At 40.6% G+C, this 21,146-nt stretch overlaps 1 protein-coding gene and 1 non-coding gene across 5 annotated transcripts in view; both read right to left on the bottom strand.

Moving 5' to 3' along the window:
• Nucleotides 1–152: 152 nt before the first annotated feature.
• Nucleotides 153–21,146, bottom strand: part of Otud7b (OTU deubiquitinase 7B) — a 53,867-nt gene continuing 32,873 nt past the window's right edge. For all 4 annotated transcript variants that reach the window (XM_071618479.1, XM_027953773.2, XM_071618480.1 and 1 more), the window contains 10 exons: nt 20,654–20,842; nt 17,906–18,133; nt 16,153–16,254; nt 15,014–15,141; nt 10,957–11,069; nt 10,000–10,127; nt 9,343–9,492; nt 8,657–8,771; nt 7,659–7,743; nt 153–6,457 (listed from right to left, as the gene is read on the bottom strand). In XM_071618479.1, coding sequence (XP_071474580.1) covers nt 5,252–6,457; nt 7,659–7,743; nt 8,657–8,771; nt 9,343–9,492; nt 10,000–10,127; nt 10,957–11,069; nt 15,014–15,141; nt 16,153–16,254; nt 17,906–18,133; nt 20,654–20,842 — 2,444 coding nt within the window. In that variant the 3' untranslated portion in view covers nt 153–5,251. The remainder of the gene's footprint in view (nt 6,458–7,658; nt 7,744–8,656; nt 8,772–9,342; nt 9,493–9,999; nt 10,128–10,956; nt 11,070–15,013; nt 15,142–16,152; nt 16,255–17,905; nt 18,134–20,653; nt 20,843–21,146) is intronic.
• Nucleotides 17,673–17,778, bottom strand: LOC114106755 (U6 spliceosomal RNA). The gene has a single exon (XR_003585248.1). It is a non-coding gene; the product is annotated as a U6 spliceosomal RNA (small nuclear RNA).

Genomic DNA, 21,146 nt, shown 5'->3' with positions numbered 1-21,146 from the left:
GATCACAGCCCCCCTCCTTCCCTGCTGCAACCCAAGAAGCCAAGATGGTGGGGGAGGTCTAGAAACAAGTAGAGGAGATGCAGCCGAGGGTCACTTGGGAGAAGCAATGCAAAACTGTTTATTATGAAAAAGACAGGAAATAAAATACAAAGTAACAGTTTAATGAGCCGCTGTTTTATTGTTTTTTGACTCTGTACAGAGGCAGCAATCCTTAGGTGGGGGCTCCAGTTTTCCAAACTGACATTCAACTCTCCCCCTCCCCGCAGCACACATACCCTTCTGGCCTCAGCTTTAATAAAATTTCCCTGTCTTGGCTGCAACTATGGAAATAGTGAAGATATTGTGAGACAGGGAGTCAGTCTGGAACAAAAAAGTATACACCTGCTAGGAAAGGGGCCCAGAAGCCTAATTCTAGAAGTTCTAAAAGCTACTGAGCACCACCACCCCACCTCACACCCCTGTACCCAATTCACGGACCTCAACCTCTCCGGGAAAGAAAATACTTCCCAAACTCTGTTGTAAATAAGAAAACAAAGCATAGGAAGTGATGTGTACCACAATTTTAAAATCCCATTATCTACTTCTCACTACTCTTCATTCAAGAGCAACATTCTGTTCTTTAATACTTTTGAGGTATGGGAGCAGCAAAGGAATAGAGAGGAAAAAAAAAAAAAAACATCAGGGGGAATGGGTGGGGGGATTGGAGAGAAATAAATTGGATGATTTGGATCAGCACCTAACCAGGAATGCAAAGGGGGGCAGTAGCTGATTATTAACAGGACCACTTTTCACTACCCCCAACACAAACCCGGTAGAAGTTCACTGGATGAAAAGGAGGGTGGAGAAGGGGCTGTATCAGATTTTTCCATTTTCAGAATCCTGCTCTGGTTGCAGGTTTGTGCCAGGAGTGAAAGCTGATTGGGAGGGGCAGTTGGAGGAGGGAGGTGGAGCTGAGTGACTCACAAGATGAGTCACAGATCCAGTTATAAACATAAAAAGAGGCCAAGGTCCTTCCCACCCCCACTCCTCTTAGCCAGTTTCCGTTGCTCCTTTTTACTGTCCCTTACCCATGTGGCCAAAAAAGGAAGGTGGCACAGAGAAAGTCTACATGGGGGCATCATAATAAATATTTTGTTAATCAACTTAAGTACAGGGGGCAAAACGCCCTATGATTTACAGACTGATCAGCTGCAAAGAGACAGAGTGCCTGTATGACTCACTGAATCTGCAGTTGAAGAGCCTGGAGGGAAAGAAGGAAATTAGAAAAATCTGGGGTGCAGGTGGTTACAGGCAGGGAAGGGGCTTCTAATTCTGGCTCTCACTAGTGGCTGTATGTCGGGGGCACTGCCTCCTTGGAGAAAGAAGAGGACAAAAGAATCCAGAGGTATCTGAGTAATTCAGGGATAATCATCTCTGAAATGCTCCTGTATTAAGAGGAAAAAAAGTGCCTGGAACTTTGGACATGTGGCTAAAAGGAGTCATAACAGCAAAAGCTAGGTTCTCAGAAGTCAGCTCCAATTCTTTCTGGCTCCAAAATATACAATATGCTCCAAAATACACATTGCTAATTTTTGTGTGTTGGTTTGAGCTTCAGTTTTGCTTTGAGAAGATGAGAGCCAACAGGAGGGAAGACACTTCCATTCAAAGTACCTGCACAGTGCTGGGTTTAACGCCACCCTCTACTCCTTAAAAAGACTGAATCTTAAAAATCATCGTCATCATTATCATCTATATATTTTGTTGAGTTAACTTTTAACTCTCAATAAAAATTAAGGGAGGAATCCAGAGGCCTACCCTGTAACGTATCTGTTCCACTGTGGACAGGACAGAAAAATGTGGAGGGGACAGCACTGTCCTAAATCAAAAGGGGAAAAATAAGAAACCTGAAAATCTCCCCTCTACATTAAAAACTTCAGTAGGTACCCTAGATGCCCTGGATTAAAGGAACTAAGTGCACTTAAATTTAAGCCTGAGATGATTTCATACTTTATCTAGGGATTCAGGGTCCACCTTCTCCCTTCACTCACATACTCCTCCTTAACCAAGGAACTTTTGCTCATTTTGAGTACACCCCATGTAACCCCTCCCTCCCTTCTTCTCAACAGAGATTGCCCTTCCTCTTTCCTACAACAAACCAATACTTGTCAGTCTTAATTTCCCAGATATTATTCCTAACTCCCAACCCACCCAACCCCTCTGCCCCGTAATAAAGCAAACATCACTATCCCCCATTAAAAAAAAAAAAAAAAAAAAATCCATTGTTTCAGGGTCCCAAATCCTTAGAATGAAGGTTTTTTAAAATCTCTTAATAGTACCTTCCCGAGCTTTAAAAAAAATCTTAATAAAATCCTTACATAAGGCCTAAAGCCCTTTTTCCTCATAATTACTTCCTTCCTCTCCCCATCAAATTTCCATCTTCTTTTTTTTTTTTTCATTTGAAAAGAGAGTAAAAAGAACTGAGATTGGCTTATTTATAAATAAAAACAAACATGATACAAAGTTTCTGGTTTTGTTCATTTGTCCTCCGTTTTTAAAACAAAAGCATTAACTAAAATCTAACAACAGATCAAATTCAAACACAGCAGTCCAATGGAGGATCAACTTCCCTGGTTTTATTCTCTGGGGAAACCCCTGGTCTGTTTCCACTTCTATTGGTCCAGGCCATCATCCTATGATATGGAAGCCTAAGGGAGTGTGGGGAGAGCCCAGTGTTGGTTTAAGCCACTAAGTGTCTTGTACATGGTAGGGATGGAGGCTCACATGGAAGATTCATCAGTGTTATTCAACCCCAGAAACAGGGACAAGACTAGGGTGAGGTGAACAAGGCACTCACTGTGGGCACAAAATGGAAGAAGTGATTAAAAACCCAGGTAAATACTATTTTGACACAATTTTTTAAAAATTAAAACTAAAGTTAAAAAAAACTCATGATGAACAACATTTCAAACATTTAACTAAAGACAGGATCCGTCCTCATACTTGATTAATCCAACCTCACTTCTCTCACCCAAATTCTGGTCCTTGGTCAGATCCTGTCTTCAAGATTTTGATTTTTGTTCAACATGGATTTTTGGTGTTCATTTTTTTAAAAAATACTGAACTTTTATAAAAGTATTGGATTACTGAGTACTCATTTAAATTGTGTGCCTGAGGGGAGTGCACATCTCATGCTAGGTTCTTTTATAGATATCCCTTTCTTTGGAGTCTCGTTGCTTCCTTAAAACCAATCTATTGTCAAATAAATGCCTGAGAATTAATAGCCACAGTTAATGATTAAATCAGCAGACTAGTCAATTTTGGAAAATAAGTGACTTTCGCCTTTGTTGAGGAGAAAGGAACCTTTCTAAATTGAGCAGTTCTAATGAGTGAGTCTTGACTGGCTTTGTTGGTGAGGGAAAAAATGGGATGAAAACTTTTGGGGACTGGGCAGAAGGAACATATGCAAATCAGAGTACCCCCAACACACACATTCCCAGCTTGTGCGCCTCGGATCAAATGTGGGGATTCTATTCCACTACACACTGATGAACACATACCTCAACAAAGAAGTTCAAGCACAGAAAAATAGCCCCAATTAAAACTCTGGACACTAAGTACAATTATTCCCCTTCTCCATATGCACCTAGGAGTGTATACAATTGCATAGTTGATTTTTCCCCCAGGAAAAAATATAAAGAAACGGAAAACTGGCCCAGGAAGGACTTCTGGCTTAAAGCTCTTAGAAATGGTTCTGGCCAGATCATAAGCTGCCCAGACTTGTGCTTTGTGCAAAATGCAAAGGACCTCCCCCCAACTGTGTCTACATCCCTATCTGCTGGATAATAGGGTTGGGTCAATGAAAGGGAGAAATCCAAAGACAGATCAGCTCATTGGGAGTTATCTGTGATCTGTGGTTATAGTTCACTAAAATATATTTCTCTAACTACCTTTTTATAAATTGCCCTAACCCCCACCCCATGTTTCAACTTCAGTCCTAATATCAAAAATATCTCTTCTTACAAAGTTTATTTATTTATTTATTTTAATAAACTAACCACAGATTAAGGTCAGCTCTGGCTTAACAAAAGAAGCCGGGATGTTAAGTTCATTCTCCAAAAGTAGAGAGGAAGGAGAAAAATCACTTAAATAGGAAAAAAAATAATAATAATTTTTAAAGTGTTTTGTTTGTCGGGGTCCTTTTGTTTCTTTTCTTTAAAAAAAATTAGTCAATAAAATAAGTTGCTTTCTACAGAAAAACAGCAGCAGAGGATATTAGTGCTTTATGTAGGTTTTTGGTTTTGTTTGAAACAGTCTGGCCAAATGTCTGTCCTTATCCCACCCCTCCCAAGATGCACTTGACCCTCACATATGGTTATTGCTAAGTAGTTAGATCACTCTGCACCCATTCACCTGGAGAAAATTCAACACACAGCTGCTCTTCTCATCACTCTCTTTTCCAGAGGAATTTTTTTTTTAAATAAAATTAAAATCTTTAAAAAAAAAATCACAACCTTCTTAACTTAGCTGAGCTCAGCCTCAAAAAGGATGAGGAAAAGAGAGGAGGCAATCTCCTTTCAAACTAGATAGATGACTATTCAGAAGGAAATCAAACTTCAGAGGAAAAAGAATCCCCTTTTAAATTCCTCCCCTTCCCATCTCCATAAACTGGAATTTAAACTACCTTCCCCAACAAGCATTCAAGAGCACACTTTACTGTCTTGTCTTTCCAGATCCTTCTGGAGGTAGAATTTATCCAACTCTAATTACTACCCTATTCAAATCAATAGTAAATTTTGTCCAATATCTATTTCCCTCCACACTCCACCACCATGTGCTTTATTCCAACCTAAAAGAACTTTGGTCTCTTTTTTTCTTTAATTAACTGAGAATCTACTTTACCAGTTTCTCCCCCAGACATCTGTCCACTTCCCACTCCCACACACCAAACCCTCTCATACTACTTTCCATTAGATCCTGGGATGGGACTGAAAGGGTTTTGAGACAGAATTACCATCCCTACCCCTTTGTACCTCCTCAGTCCCATCAAGTCAAGCTCTACAAAGGAATAGTACAGCCCTTGAGGCACCTTCCAACCCTGACCTGATCTTGCCCACTTGGCAGCACTCAAGCGCACACGCGTATGTTTCCAGCCAGGCTCCCATAAACATTTCTGCATCTGCCCCATCAACCTGGGGGGCTGGGTCTTGATGAGCCAGTGTGTTGCGCTTAACTTTCTTCATCCGGCCCCCTTGCCCTCACAGGTTCCATCCACTCAGAACCTGTGCACCAGCAGCTCCCCACCCGGCTCACGTTCCCGCCTCCTCAGTTCTTCCCTGTAACAGCAAGAGCAGAAGTTGTTTGTCTCAGGGTGTCCATAAAAGCTGCAGTTCGGTTGTTTGCATTTGGTCTGGGTTGGGGGAAGCCCCCGGGGGCCTCCAGCCCATCCATCTGGCTCAGGGGGTTCTCTATAGCCGTTGCTATAGGAATCAGCCACGCGAAAGTGGGGTGGTAACAATGCACCCCTGTGAACTCCATCCTTGGAGTGACTGCCTGGATCCAGAGAAGGGATGCTGTCCTGGTGGGAGTAGGGTCGCCCAGGAGGGCACTGTCTGGGAAAGGTCGCATATGGTGGCAGGCCCCCCCCACAAGGACCCCCTGCCAACTGCCTTCGGGGTTCCTGGCAGTGCACTCCACCCCCAGAAGGCCGAGGGATAGTAAAGCCCCCAGGATAGCCAGTAGAGTATGCCAGTGCCTTGGACTCTGCTCGGGGGGCAGTCAGTTCCTCCCCGCCATCTGGCTCTGGCTTTTTGGCCGGGGGAGGCCCACTCCCTACCCCTCCATTCATGATCTTCCTCTCTGCCTCCTTCTGTTTCTGCTCTGCCAGGAATCTCTCCTCAGCATCAGATAGGTAGCGCTGGATCATCTCCTCCTGATATTGGTGACGGTGACCCATCTTCAGGGTTCCAACAAAAATAAATTTCCCCTCCCCTTGCATGGCAATCCTCATAATGCTCAGGCTTTGCATCACCTCCTGGCTATACTTGCTCCCTCCATTACCAACAGACTCAGATGTGGGCTTCTCAGATACAGGTCCATCCCCCACTACCTCCTCTTTGACACCTTTCCAGCTCTTCAGTGAGTTTTTCTTCTTCTTCTCCAGTGTCTCAGTGCCACTGCTTACCCCCGACCCGGTTCCCACCCCTCCAGGCTTAGAGCCCTTGCTGTGCATCAGGCCTCCCATGTTCTTCTTGAGCTTGCTGCCCAAGGTTTTGCCAAAGCTGCCCAGTTTGTTAGCCACAGAATCTGCTCTTTTCTTGTCTTTCTCCCGATCTCGCTTTGACTTCTCCTTCCGCCGGCTGCCTTCATTGCTGGTAGAACTACTGCCAACTGACTCCTTGTCTGATTCCCCAGATTCAGGAGTGGATCGGGGCTCATCTCCAGCTGAGGCTGTGGGAGACTCAGGTTGGGCCAGAGGAGCCTAGAAGAGACAAAAACAGTGCTGACGGTTATCCAATGGTTTGGGCTGGACCTTGGGCCCATCCATCAGCTCTCAGGGCTCCCTGCAGCCGCTGTTACAGGAATTAGCCATATGGAAAGGGTACTAAGTACCCTGTGAACTCCATCCTTAGATTGCCTAGCTCCAGAGAATGGCTGTTGTCATGACGGGGAAAGGTCACCCAGGATTCAGAATCTGTCCTTCTCTGGCTCTAGTCAGCTTTCTCATGGGTTAAAGATGTATGTAATATCCAACTTTGATCTCAGCCACTGCCATCTGACTCCTTTCTATTCTAGATACCAAAAGAAGCCTCACTGCTCACCATGTATTGTATGGTGAACAACTGTGCAACCATACAATACTCAGCTTCTGGGTAAGGAGGGAGAATATTTCAGATACCAGAATGTCCTTTATTATAAACATCTCTATATCAAGTACTGTTCAAAATTAATCTAAAGGAAGTCTTGGCTAGTCACAACCAACAAAGCCCAACCATCCTTTTAAACTTTAGCACTCTGATGTTCATCAATTTTCTCTTGTTCCTGCTGTTCTAACTTAGAACCCCCGGGGTCCCAAAACTCCTGAAAAAATTCTGTCTCCTCCTGGTGCCTAAAACAGGTCTAACTACAGCATGATTGGGACAAAGTAATGACAACCTCAGGTTCATCAGAAAATGTTTTTGTTTGTTTTGTTGTACTACAGATTGAACCCAGGGGCTTATATGTGCTAGGCAAGTGGCTCTACCATTGAGCCACTTCCCAGTTCCTAGAAAGTGTTTCCTTTTTTAAAAAAATTATTTTTTAGTTGTAATTGGACACAATACCTTTATTTTATTTATTTATTTTTATGTGGAGTTGAGGATCGAACCCAGGGCCTTACACCTGCTAGGTGAGCACTCTACAGCTGAGCTACAACCCCAGCCCTAGAAAATGTTTCTTAAAGACCGCATTTTAGTATAAGAAAGCAGAGCCTGATTGGAGAAATATAGTCCACAGAGGAAACTAACAGGTAGCAAGGTAGGAAAAGGTATCCTTTGGAAATTATCTGACATCTTCCCATTACTCCTAACCTTGATGCGTAAGCTACCTCTCAGAACAGATTTAGAAGGTAAGCACTAATCAGATCTCCTTATTCTGTCACTGAAAGTGAGGCAAATGTGGGTAGGGATGGAAGAAGCTTTCACCTGTGCATCAGAAGACAATGGGATCCACTTCACATTCATGTAGCTATGCAGCAAATGCAATTTAACCTCTAGGGACAGAATTACACTGTGAAAAGGAGAAAAAAAAAAAAGGATTTAAAAACTTAATGTGATCTAGTAAAGAAAAGGGGTATGATATAGTTGAGAAGAAAGGTGGATGGAGGGGCCTCTACACATGGCTTAGGACTCAAACAGAAATGGGTTTTAATCAAAGCTCCACCAATTACTAAACTTTTGTCCTTGAACAAGTCACTTCAACCTCCCTGAAACTCAGCTTGAGTTAATAATGGGTGTCGATAATCATATCTATCCTGTGGCATTGTGTTAAAATAGTGTTTAGAAAGGGCACAGCCATGTCTGGAAAATACGAAATACTAAACAATAGCCATTATTATAATAATATTATGTGAGGACTTATTTTTAAAAAGCCATAAATGCTGGACTTTAAAATCAAACTCCTTCAGCCAGTTCCCAAAGTTTCAGAGGCCCAAAGAAGGAAGCACCAGGTAAAATGTAAGGGAAGAACTTTTACGTTCATATGCTGGGAGGCAGAAAGAAGTTAAGCAGGCCACGGAGAGTGAGAGGGAATGTATTTTTATTGCTGACTAAACTCCAGAAAGACAAAACCCACAGCAAACTAATTTGGTCAGTTATTTAAAATTCTTTTCAATTAAGCTGAGATAAAGTGTGATTTGATTTTCTGACCACTGCTTTGGTGATTCTGGGATGTATGAATGGAGGAACATTCTTCCTACTGTTAAGAAAAGAATGGCTGAGGCCCCAGGATTCCCATCTTTCACAGGAAGACAAAGCACCCACAATATGCAAAAGTCTTGGTGCCTAACCCCTCTTCCCAAAGAAACTTCAGTTAAGATGCAACTGTCTGGCCTCTGAGCTAAGAAAAATCCCCAGGACATAGCCCCTGCTTATGGAAGAGAGTCCAGCTACAAAATAGGATGGAAAGGCTAGGCCTGCCTCACCTGGCCAATCGAACATTGTCATTGTCATCTTTGCCCCACTCCCAGCCCTTTCCTGGGTCCACAGCAAAGTGCAAGGGCAACAGCTTATGCTCTGAATCTGTAAGTGGGATCACAGCTGGGGAGGAAAAAAGATGCCGTCAAGGAATCTCCTTGAGGAGAGAGGAAGGCAACTGAACACAAACTGACTTCACTAAAATCATATACAAGTCTCTAGTCATAGTCACTTCTCAATTCTTACATGTGAATGATCCCAGGCATTAAAAAACAATAGGCTAGTTTTCCCCTACCTCCCAACACACAATTTAGGCCACTAATCTCCATGACTCCCCACCAGTCAGTCAACTAACTCTCATGATATTCTTGAGTTGTTTATTCAGGGAATTCAGAGTCATTAAGATAAAGACAAATGCAGCAAAGCACCTTTTAAAAGGTGCTATGACCTTAATCCATGAGCCCTTTTCTCCAGAGCAAGGAATATAATTTATGTTCCCCCCTCAAACCTTTTGATTTTTTAATTCAAAAACTCTGGTGTACTGTATAACTTAGGAAAAGAGTACCAACATGCATTGTGTGGGCTTGTATGTTGCCCTTAATTCTTTCCTCCTATGTTAGCTCTCATTTCCACTCTTCTAAGTGAAAATAATGCAGACCAAAGGACACTAGAGACATAGACATGCATTTAGCACCTTGTTCCTTGGCATTCTCCTTCTGCTCCATGGACACAAGTGCAGAAAAGTGGGCCTGATCATAGGCAAGCACCAAAGGAGATCGGTGACACTGGCTGGCTGGGACCTCCAAGGGCAGATAGATTCCCCCAAAGGGAATAGGGGCAAATGCTGTAGGAAACCATAGAGATTATTACTAAGGCTGTGTTCTTGCCTAGTGGAAAATCCCTCCACCTGCCTCTGCCAACTGAGTCCCCACTTTCATTCCAACTTCTTTAATAATTGTTTCCAAAGAAGTCTCAGCAATTAACCCCAACTGCTTTACTCTGAATCTCTTCAGAATTTTGCATTTGTTCTAATATGTATCTTTTCTTACCCCACTAAAAGTCTATATATTTTTCTTTTCTTTCTTCTTTTTTTTTTTCAGTACCAGGATTGAACCCAGGTGTGCTTAGCAACTGAGTCACATCCCTAGCCCTTTCTATTTTGAGACAGGGCCTTGCTAAGTTGCTAAGGCTGGCTTTGAACTTGTGATCCTCCTGCCTCAGCCTCCCAAGCCACTGGGTGTGCACTGCCTGGCTTATACACCCACTTTTCTGCTCTCTTCCTGGTGTTTATTCCAAGGCTCTGCCAATAGTGGGTGCTCAGGGTGGAATGAGGCCTGGCTGGCTGACTCACCTTCTCCTCCAGAGTCCCTCAGCATGGTGTCTGCCACGACGACGATGGGCCTCCTAAGCACATGAGCAAGGACAAAGACATGGAACTCTTCTAGGCTCTCATAGACAGGCTCCTCTGAACTTTCCACCCTGGAGTTGGAGAAGAGAACAGGTGGAAGGGGCACAGTGGAAGGAAGCAGGAAAAACAAAGTGAGAGCCCTGAAGACCAATTCTGAAGACAGGGAAAAGCAAGTCCTTTCCTTGTTTTTCAATCTTAAGGCTACCACTGATCTAGCTGATTATTTTATTACTAGCTGTTTCTACTTCCATTTCACAAATAGTGAAATCCAAGAAAGAATATTTGAAGGCTCTGTGGCTAAGGTGGCATTTGGAAGTTAAAGGTAATCCCTGTCTCTTAATATTCATCTTGCTCAACAAGTCCCTCATTTCTCTTATCCAGTGGCCCAATACACAACAGCATAACCTCATCCTGCTTATCTTACCTACCACAAACACCCACAATTTGTACTAATCATGTCTTACAAAAGAAAATTCCAAAATTCCTTTTTCTGTGTTCCCTTAAAAAATAGCCTCACATTCTACTCAGTAGCTTAATCAGAAATTTGTGAAATATTCCCATTTTTTATCTCAAGCTTCAATTAATCATGTGGTTAGATCAATTCCATCTCCTGTGTGTCTCCTGTCCCTGTCTCTTCTGACCTATCTTTAGTCTATCACTCGCACACCCTCAGCCCTCTTGCCTGGATTATTACTACTATTGCCTTTAGTCTCACTCCCCCCTCCACCCCATCATCCACTGTGGTATAAGTGTGTTCAAATACAGAGAACATACCGTGCTTTTACAAGTGTGCCCTTGTCATGGGTCCTCTCTTTCCTTTAAACAACCTCTTAGCACAGTGCTCTCTAGACAGAAAACTCCAGAAAAATTCTTTCCTCCTCCCCATTTTGCCACACTTACCCACCACCATTGGCTCCATTGGTACCTAGATGCATTCGGGGTTCACTTGAGGCAAGTTTGATCAGTTCATTCCATTCCTTCTGCCATTCATCCTCTGTATATACCAGCCCTGACTGTGAAAGATAAGCAGGGGATGCCAAGCAATGAGAAGCAAGATTCTAAGAGGAAATACCCATTTTAATTAATTAGTCTCTTAGTACTTGATTTACAATTGTACCACAAAATCAAATTTCTTCCCTTTTAAAGTCAAAATCCATAGAAAGAACAGTCTATTATCTTTCTCACATTTTAAAAATCTTCTATTCTTTTCTGACCCATTACAATCTGGTTTTTATTTCTGCCTTTCATCCTACTCTCCCAATCCCCGACATATCACTTCACCTAACTCCAGTAATGGATAAGTCTTTCAAATTGCCAAATTCAGGGGCTGGGGTTGTGGCTCAGCAGTAGAGCACTCTCCTAGCCCTGGGTTCGATCTTCAGCACCATAAAAAAATAAATAAATAAAATAAACGTATTTTTTAAAAAATTGCCAAATTCAGTGGACTCTCTAAAATCCCCAAGATGACCTCCCAAATCCTTATCTCTAAGCCCATATTACTTCTTAATTTCTATTATTCACATATCCAACTACCAATTAGATACTTCTACCTGTCCAGAGCTACCTCAAATTCTTGACATAACAACTTCTGTCTCTGCCCAAACTCATTCTTCTTTCTATATTCTTACCTTAGTGAACACCATCAATTATCATCCTAATACCCAAACGAGAAACCAGGGAATTATCTAAGATTCCTTTCCTTCCTTTACCCACCTCATATCTGGATCCCTTCAGTCAATAATTATGAAGCATTAACCACTTCAGTGCACCCCCAACTTGTTTGTTACCTCTAGTCATGTACGCATGTTCTCTTCTAACCAGCTTTCTACAATGCTACTGGAAAACTTTTTCTAAAGTTAAAATCTGATGATGTTTGTGTCCTGATGAGAATTTTTTTAGTAATCCTCATTGTCTGACAGACTTAGTTGAAACTCCTTCCCCCTGCATGTAACACCCACTTCCTGGCCCCTACCCACTTATCTAGTTGAATAGCTCCCTGATTTAAAAGTAGTACCTGAAGTGCATCACGTTGTTTTGTACCTCTGAGCTTTTGTCTTAGTTGCTCCTTTTCTGCCTGTTGTAGTCCACTTGTCTATCTGGTAATTTCTAAACTTTCAGGATAAAACTCAAGTACCTCTCCTCTGTGAAGTCCTTCCTAAATATCCCTAGTAATTTAAACACTCCTTTTTTGTGCCTTTTCTTCATACCTGTTTCATTTTGTTGCAATTATGTGTTTGAAATCCATTTCCTACTACTGCTCTTAAAAGCCAGGATGGTGTTTTATGTAATATGTTCAGTGCCTAATTTGTGATCAGTAATCAGTAAATACAAGTTAAGTAAAACTGTAATTTTTATTAAAGGAGTGTGTGTAGTGGTATGATTTAAAAATATCATACTGGCTTTAGCATGTATATGATAATTTGAGAGACAAGTTTACTTTTTAGACTTTATTTGGCTTATATCAGTATTAAAATGAATTTATACTGTTTAATTAAATACCAACAGTAGAAGGATCACATTAGAAACATGAAGAATTTAAGAGCTATTTTAAGTAAAAAAGACAAAAAGCTATTTTCAATTTATAAATGCTATTACAAATTTCATTTCAATTAAAGATAAAAAGAACAATGCACAAATTATATGTGGAAGATTCTAGTCACTCTCATATAATATCTCTCTCTCTCTCTCTCTCTCTCTCTCTCTCTCTCTCTCTCCAGGAGGATCTGACTTCCTCTTGCCTATTTCTGATTCCTATTTTTAATACACATAACCACTAGGTGGCATATACTTCTAACCTTATCATTAAGAAAATATTAGGCTTTACCATTAATTTGAACAAAAACCAAGAAGGCTTGAGAAATCAAAACTAATTAAGTTTGGTGTTTGGTACTAGAGTAAGCCAAAAGAAGCTCCTCAATCCTCTTTCCATTCCCCCTGCCAAGGCTGGGTACAATGCCACACACTTCTAACCTAAGACAATTACATAGGCCACATTTCTAGTATGGAACTTGCATTGTGCTGAGCAAAAGAAGTAAAATGATTGCTCCTTCATAGCTACTATGCATTTTTTCTTTTGGAAGGAAAGGAGGTAAACTTAGGATAGAACTCAGGTACTTGAGGGTCTCCTGTCTAAATAGCATCATAATCTAACCCCATCTTAAAATAAAATAATAATGATAAGAGATTTAAAAGCTGGAATTGGGCACACCTATTTTGACTATTTCCATAATTTTCACTTCATAATTGGTATGCTCTTGTTTGTCCTCTTCTTGTCCCTGGAGCAGTCAAATCTAAGGTTCAGGTGAATAAGCAAAGCTAACTACTGATTTGCTAGGCTGACTCTAGCTCAGACAAAAGACACTTTCCACAGTGCCAAGCCCAAGTTTTGTGGCAAGAAAGATTGTCACTTGCCAGGCGCGGTGGTGCACGCCTGTAATCCCAGAGGCTCGAGAGGCTGAGACAGGAGGATTGTCTGTTTAAAGCCAGCCTCAGCAAAAGTGAGGTGTTAAGCAACTCAGTGAGACCGTCTCTAAAATACAAACTAGGGCTGGGTATATGGATCAGTGGTTGAGTGCCCCTGAGTTCAATTCCCAGTAACCTACCCCCCCAAAAAAAAGAATATCACTTATATTGCTTTGCCCATGGATTTATTTCTAATATTTATTGGCTGATTACGAACAGGATTCTAATCTTAATATCATCCTAATTTTGACAACTAAAATCTTTGTTTTGTTTCTTGGTGATGCTGGGGATTACAGGGCCTTATGCATGCTACACAAGCACTCTACCAACTGAGCTATATTCCTAGCTCTCTGGATATAATTTTTGAGAAAGAAACAATACATCTTTCTTATATATTTTAAAACTTAGGACATAAATTTTTTTTTTCTTTATACCAGGGACTGAATCCAGGGGTACTTAATCACTGAACCACATCCCTGGCCATTTTTCATTTACAGACAGGGCTTCTCTAAGTTGCTGAGGCTGGCTTTGAACTTGTGATCCTCCTACCTCAGCCTCCCAAGCCACTGGAATTATAGGTGTGCACCACCATGCTCAGATAGGACATAAAAACAATTCTAAATAAAATAAACTCTTAGTTCTATATCATTACCAGTTATAATAATACAGTCAAAGGAGGAAAAAAAGAAACTAGATAGAAGGACAGAGAAAGCTTCTGAAGAGATATTCTCATATTCAATGCCAGAAACACCCAAAACATGCCCCCCCAAACAAACAAAAAACCCAGATATACATGAAGAGCAGGGGATATAAGCATAAAAGACAGAACCAAGAAAAAATGGACTATGGAGGTCTATTATTTTATGTAAATTATAATATCATTATTAAAGAGAAGGGATCAGTCAACTTTTTCTGCAAAGAGATAGATAATATATATTTTAGGCTCTGCTATTCTATTATTGGAATAGGAAAGCAATTACCTTTATAAACATACATGAAATAGACAGGGCTGTTTCATTTTGCCCAACCTCTGTTATGAGGATGGAAAGTACAGATAATCTATTGCTACTTTTTTTTCAATTTTTAATCCATCTAAAACTGAGTATATGCATCCAAAAACTTAAGCACTAACATTCTATAAGAATTTGAAAACATAAGTCCTTAAAAATTAATCTAGCCTTATTTTAAGCCAAAAACCAAAATAAAAAATCCTTAGAATTTTCATACCTCATTTTGCAAAACACTGCCACGGAAGGTATTATCTTTCATATGAAAAGCACAATGTTAGACACCTCTTTTTAAGTCTCAGCTTCCCTACACCAGTTCTTATGATTGTATCAGAGAGCATTTACCCTATGGTATAGGTCACTTGCATTTTCCATAACTTTCAGGATTACAAGGGAAATACTACTGACCTGAGTGATTTTATTCGTCTCTGGATAACTTCGCTAAGTTGGTAATGTGAGCACACAAGGTGCCCCCCCAGGCCTCCTACCTCCTTGTTCTGCTGGGTTTGCTGCCACCTCCAGCGCCTTTTCAGTGCTTCCTTCTCGACTCCCTTCTCCATCAGTGCATACAGAGCTTTCCTCAGCATCAAGTCCCGATCATGGAAACCCCACATCCCTATGGCAAGAAAGCATGACGTAAAGGAGCCTTACCTGACTCAACTCCACTTACTAATTGTGGTTTGTGGTTTTGTTTTTGTTTTTTACAGTTCTCGGGATTAAATACAGGGCCTTGAACAAGCTAGGCAAGTGCTCTACCGCTAAGCTTCACTCTGAACCCCTTGTACATGAAATTATTAATTATGATACACAGACATTGGCATGAAGAAAATCAGGCTAAAGACCACGTTCAAAGAAACTCTAGATGTAATTTAGGGAAGAAGTACTAATCAAGAAAGGATGCTCCTACTCTGGAGGTTTAGAGACTTTGAGAACCTGAGAGTGAGGGATATAACACCTCCCACAAACTCCTGACAGGAAGCCCTCATTCCTGAGGCAATTCTAACAAACTTAAATACAGAATAGTGGCAGACAAGACTGATCTGGCACACAGCAATCAGTATCCAAGCTTGAGGAATGGCTAGAAAATGGAGAACTTTTTTAAAACTAAGAGCAAATAATGTACTGAGTTATGGATAGGTTTAGTAAGTTAAAGTAAGTAAGTGTCAAAAAGGACTGCTGAAGGGCTGGGGATCTAGATTAGTTGGTAGAGTGCTTGCCTTGAATGCACAGGCCCTGGGTTCAATCCGCAGCACCACACACACACAAAAGGACTACTGAAAACATCTTTTTTATACACCAAAGGAATAACTATCAAGTAGAATTTTACACACACACGCACACACAGAGTTGTATATTGCTTGCTTAGTGTTGCTCATTATACCTAGAAGTCAGCTCACAGATTGGGGATTAAGCTAAACCCTGTGTTCACCTCAACAAGACTGAAAAACCAGGACAGGGCTCTCTCCCATCTCCTGCACACACACACACACACAAAAAAAAAAAAAAAAACACTGCTGTGTATTAACTTCTGCCAAGGATCAATTTGGTTGCGTCAAGTCCTACACATAAGATTTGATTCAATTTCTTCCTTTCTACCAGGGTATAGAAAGCTGTTTTCAAGACTCACCAAGAGAGGCTGCATGCAGAAGGCAGTTCCCATCTCCAGTAGTTGCCAAAGGAAGCAGCCTCTGACAGGTGGGGTCCACACTAACCCACCAATTCAAACGTCCTGGAGAAACATGACAGCAGATTAGCCTCCTCTAGGAGTACTACCCAGAATAAAACCATTGTTCTACTACTCTAAATCTTCTTAAGACATATTTAGTCAGTCAGAATCTGGTGAGCATAACTGGTTAGATCAATGGATCTTAAGTAGGGACAATTTTGTTCTAAGAAAACTTTAGGCAATGTATGGAGATACATTTGCTTACCAAAACTGGCAGGGGATTTGCTACTAGCATCTAGTGAGGAAGAGACAAGGGATGCTTCTAAATATAATGCACAAGGCAGCTTGCGCAACAAAGAATTATCAGGCCCAAGATGTCAATTGTGCTAAGATTGAAACTGCTGGCTACTTGGACTGGCCCTGATTTCTTCACTCTGGTCAGGAGATCTGTAAATACTGTGGCAACAAAACTCAGTATAAATCCATTATCAATATAACAAATACAACTCTGTATTATCTGCATATGTGATAATCAGCATATCAGCACGTATGTGGTATGACTTTAAAGACAAAAGCAATAAGACAAAGTATATGAAACACCCAAGAAAATGAGCCTTGATTCTGTATAGTCATCTAATACTTCCCATTATTTACAGGAGGAAATACTTTAGTTAAAAATAAATATATTTACTTAAAAACTTTATTTAAAAGTTTTCTTGAACTACAGAAAGAAAAACTGGCCTAAATTTCACTAGCCCAGATGACTTGCTAACTTTTTAAAAAACTATAAATGCATGTAATTAATATAGACAGGTACAAAAGGAAAAATAAACACTCCCTTAGTATGCCCCACCTCCCCTCCAGTCTTTCTCCCATGGGAGTTTTTTTTGTTTTGGGTTTTTTTGGGGGGTACACCAGGTATTAAACTCAGGGGCACTCAACAACTGAGCCACATCCCCAGCCCTATTTTGTATTTTATTTAGGGGACAGGGTCTCACTGAGTTGCTTAGCACCTCACTTTTGCTGAGGCTGGCTTTGAACTTGAGATCCTCCTGCCTCAGCCTCCTGAGCCACAGGCGTGCGTCATCATACCCGATGAGTTTTTTTTAACAAGTGAACTTTTCCCAGGATTCCCAGCTGCCTTGCTCTATATTAACTAATTTTAATAGTTTAAGACAAACACAAATGTTAAAGTACATAGATTTAAGGGGAAAGGTTCATATAGATAGGTCTGACTTCTACTGCATCATCTATATCAATAGTACTCTGTTCTCAAGGGTGCTCCACAGCCAATTATAATTAGTTTGTGCTCTTTCATACATTGATTTTTAGGTACTGATTCCTAGGCCTTTTACATATATATATATATATGGTTTCCTTTCTATCAAATACGAAACTTCCAAAATAAAATGTCTAATCTGTATCCTTTCCTGTAACTTTAGAAAGCACTAGCTCAGTACATGTTTATCTGACTACTGCTTTTTTTTATGGAATGTTTTACAAATTTATGTATCATCCTTGTACAAGGACTGTGCTAATCTCTATATATTGATCCAATTTTAGTATATGTGGTATGGAAGTGAGCACCTGACCTCTGCCTTTGACTGCAATCAGATCACACACTAGAAGCTATTGATCAAGGCCAGCCCTTCCAGGTGGTTATCTACAGGTACAGAATAGAGGGACGAACACTGGAGATGAAGCACTCACTGACCTGCCTGTTCCAAGGCAACCAGCATGGACTGCTCAATGAGGTCTCTCTCTATGAAGCTGCGGAAGTCTTCATTGTACACAGTGAGATCTGGAAGCTGGAAGGCACAGATGGGCATTTCCAGGGGGTGCTCACTGCTCCCCCCACCCCCACCATTGGAGGAGACATGGGACCGGGCCAGGGAAACAATGCTGGAGCTGGCGTGGGAGATGCCCCTAGACAGGCGTTTTTCTGCAATGAGAAATGGAGTCACCTTAGAACATACACAACCCACTCAGAGAACTCTCCACTGATGTGATGGTTACCTCTTGACAGGGTTTCCAGTCAGGGAAAAACTGAGTCTAACCAGCTTCTAAACATCATGGCCCTTTTTCTCAAGCCAAGTAAAACTGAAGAAATACAGAAAGCGACATTTTTGCAGGCACCAATTAGCACCAAATATACATTCCTCTTTCTACCCTTGTTTGAAATTTGCCTCACCATCCTCTTCCTATGACTGTATTCTTCCACTTCTATTTTCAATATGAGAGGGTTTGCAACTTGATCCTTTAGTAACTTGATCGTGGTTTGGTAGAAGGAAGAGGGAAATGGGGTCTCATTAGACTAGATTTAGTCTAACAGTCTCTCTGATACTTCTCAGGGTCTTGGAGAATGTGGAAAGAATTTCCATTATAGAAAAGAAAATTAACAGAATCTTATTCACACAGGAACTTTCATCTTACCATCAAAAACACCTATTTATACTATTTACTTCATCTTTTCTTGATATTCTCATTTATCAGAAATTTATAGGGACAGTCAATTCTTAACATGCTACAGAGGTAAAAAGTAATATAGATAGTGCCCTAAATCATTTCATCTGTTTTGAATATGTAGCACTTGTAATTCCCCCACCAATATTTCACTGTGAGTGCAATCTACTTAGTGTAGTATTATAATTCATTTGCATGGCTTAAGTTATATAATAATTATCACAGAGGGATCGAGTTCAAGTGTAGGGTAGCCATTCTCGATTCAGTATTTCCCAGAGATGAGATGCACAAAATAAATTTCCCTCCAACCCCATTACTAGGGATTGAACCCAGAGGCACTTTACCACTGAGTTATATCCTCAGCCCCTTTTTATTTTTTGAGACAGGTTCTCACTAAGCTGCCTACGCTGGCTTCAAACTTGCAAGCTTCATGCATCAGCCTTCCAAAAGTTGCCGGGATTATATGCATGTGCCACCTCACCAACTATGAAGTAATAGTGATATTATTTTAAAATATTTTTTAGAAACTTAAAAAGTACCATGTGCACTTTTTAAAGTGGTGGTGCACACCTATAAGCCTAGCAACTCGGGAGGCTGAGGCAGGAGAACTGCTAGTTCAAGTTCAGCCTCAGCAACTTAACAAAGTCCCATGCAACTTAGTGAGACCATGTCTCAAAATTTAAAAAAGGACTGGGGATGTGACTCAGTGGTTAAGTACCTCTGGGGTCAATCCTCAGTACCAAAAATAAATAAATAAATAAATACAAATAAATAAAAAGTACCACATGTCTGCCTGACCATGGTAAAAAAATAAATAAAAAATAAAAATAGTATCAAAAGGGATAAAGAAGTTTCCCTTGCAATCAAAATTCTTGAACCCTTCCACAGAGACAAACTTTTATATCCTTCTGGAAATTTTTAGGGACACAGAAGCACATATAGCTTTTTAAATTGTATTTTTAAAATACAAGGAGCATGCTACATACATTTTAATAAATCTTACCATTCAGAATATATTTTTAGAGACTTTTTTTCTAAAATATCACTCAGTTCTACCTAATTCTTTCTAATGACTGAGAGTATTCCACAATATGGATGATTATAATTTATTTAACCACTTTTTTATTAATGGGCATTAAAAATTATCAAGTTTTAATTATTATGAAATAGTCACATTGCATGTGTATATATTTATGTATTTGTTTATTTAAAGGAGATATATGCCTATAATCCCAGTGGCTTGGAAGGCTGAGGCAAGAGGATCACAAGTTCAAAGCCAGCCTCAGTAACTTAGCGAGAACCTGTCTTAAAATATTAAAAAGGGCTAGGGATGTGGCTCAGTGTTAAGAGCCCCTTGGTTCAATCCCTGGCACAAAAATAAATAAATAAGTAAGTAAAATACATACAAATACACATATATGTGATGAATTTCTAGAAATGAAATTGTTGAGTTAAAGAATATATAATTTTTCAAATTTTGATAGATACTGGCAAATATTAACAAATTACTCGGGCTAGGGATGTGGCTCAAGCGGTAGCGCGCTCGCCTGGCATGCGTGCGGCCCCGGGTTCAATCCTCGGCACCACATACAAAGAAAGAAAGACGTTGTGTCCGCCAGAAACTAAAAAATAAATATTAAAATTCTCTCTCTCTCTAAAAAAAAACAAATTACTCTCCAAAGAGGCAGATGGCAGTGACCGACTCTTAATTCTACCCTTATATACGCTTTATCTCAATAATTAGATTGTTACCCTCCTTCCTCTATTTCTTTTACACTATCTGAAGAAGGCCTTTATTCAGGATAATACTCAAGATGCAGAGAGACAGTAAGGGGTTCTGGCCCCTGGACAGATTGACACCATCTCAATGTGGGTTTGGCTGGAGATAAGAGTAAGGAAAGAAAACATCTCCAAAGGATCACCAAACTTTCTGAATCTGTTTAGCAATCCCCACCCCTCCTACTCCCTATACAGAAACATCCCTCAGTTAGCCCAGTACCTTGAATGATGTCATCCTGCCGCTGTAGGATGGGTCGTAGAGGGCGAGTGGACTCTCTATCAGAACACCCCTTTTCAGGGGTCTTGGAGCCACTATTCCCTTCACTGAAGGGTGGGGGCAGGTTCCCAGCATGAACTTGACGTAGCTGTTCGAAATCACTGAGGGCAGCACTCACATCCCAATTCTTTCCTATCAGGAAACAAAGCAAAAAGCAAATTATATACTCAGAGTAGAGAGAAACTGGAGGACAAAAAGACGATATCAAAATTGGTAAAATATATTAATACACATTGCAATCATATTCTTTCCTTATCCTGTTTTAATTTTCTTTTTTTTTTTTTATAGAAAGAAAAATGAATTTATTCACAGTTTGGCCAAACCAGAAATACAGCTATTCTGCATTCCCAGAACCCCACAGTGTTTTAATTTTCTTCAAAATATTTTGATCTAAAATGTCAATTTTCGGGGCTGGGGATGTGGCTCAAGCGGTAGC

This window comes from Marmota flaviventris, chromosome 10 (assembly GCF_047511675.1).
Source record: "Marmota flaviventris isolate mMarFla1 chromosome 10, mMarFla1.hap1, whole genome shotgun sequence".
In the NCBI taxonomy this organism is placed as follows: domain Eukaryota; kingdom Metazoa; phylum Chordata; class Mammalia; order Rodentia; family Sciuridae; genus Marmota; species Marmota flaviventris.
This window is presented reverse-complemented; position numbering and strand designations above follow the sequence as displayed.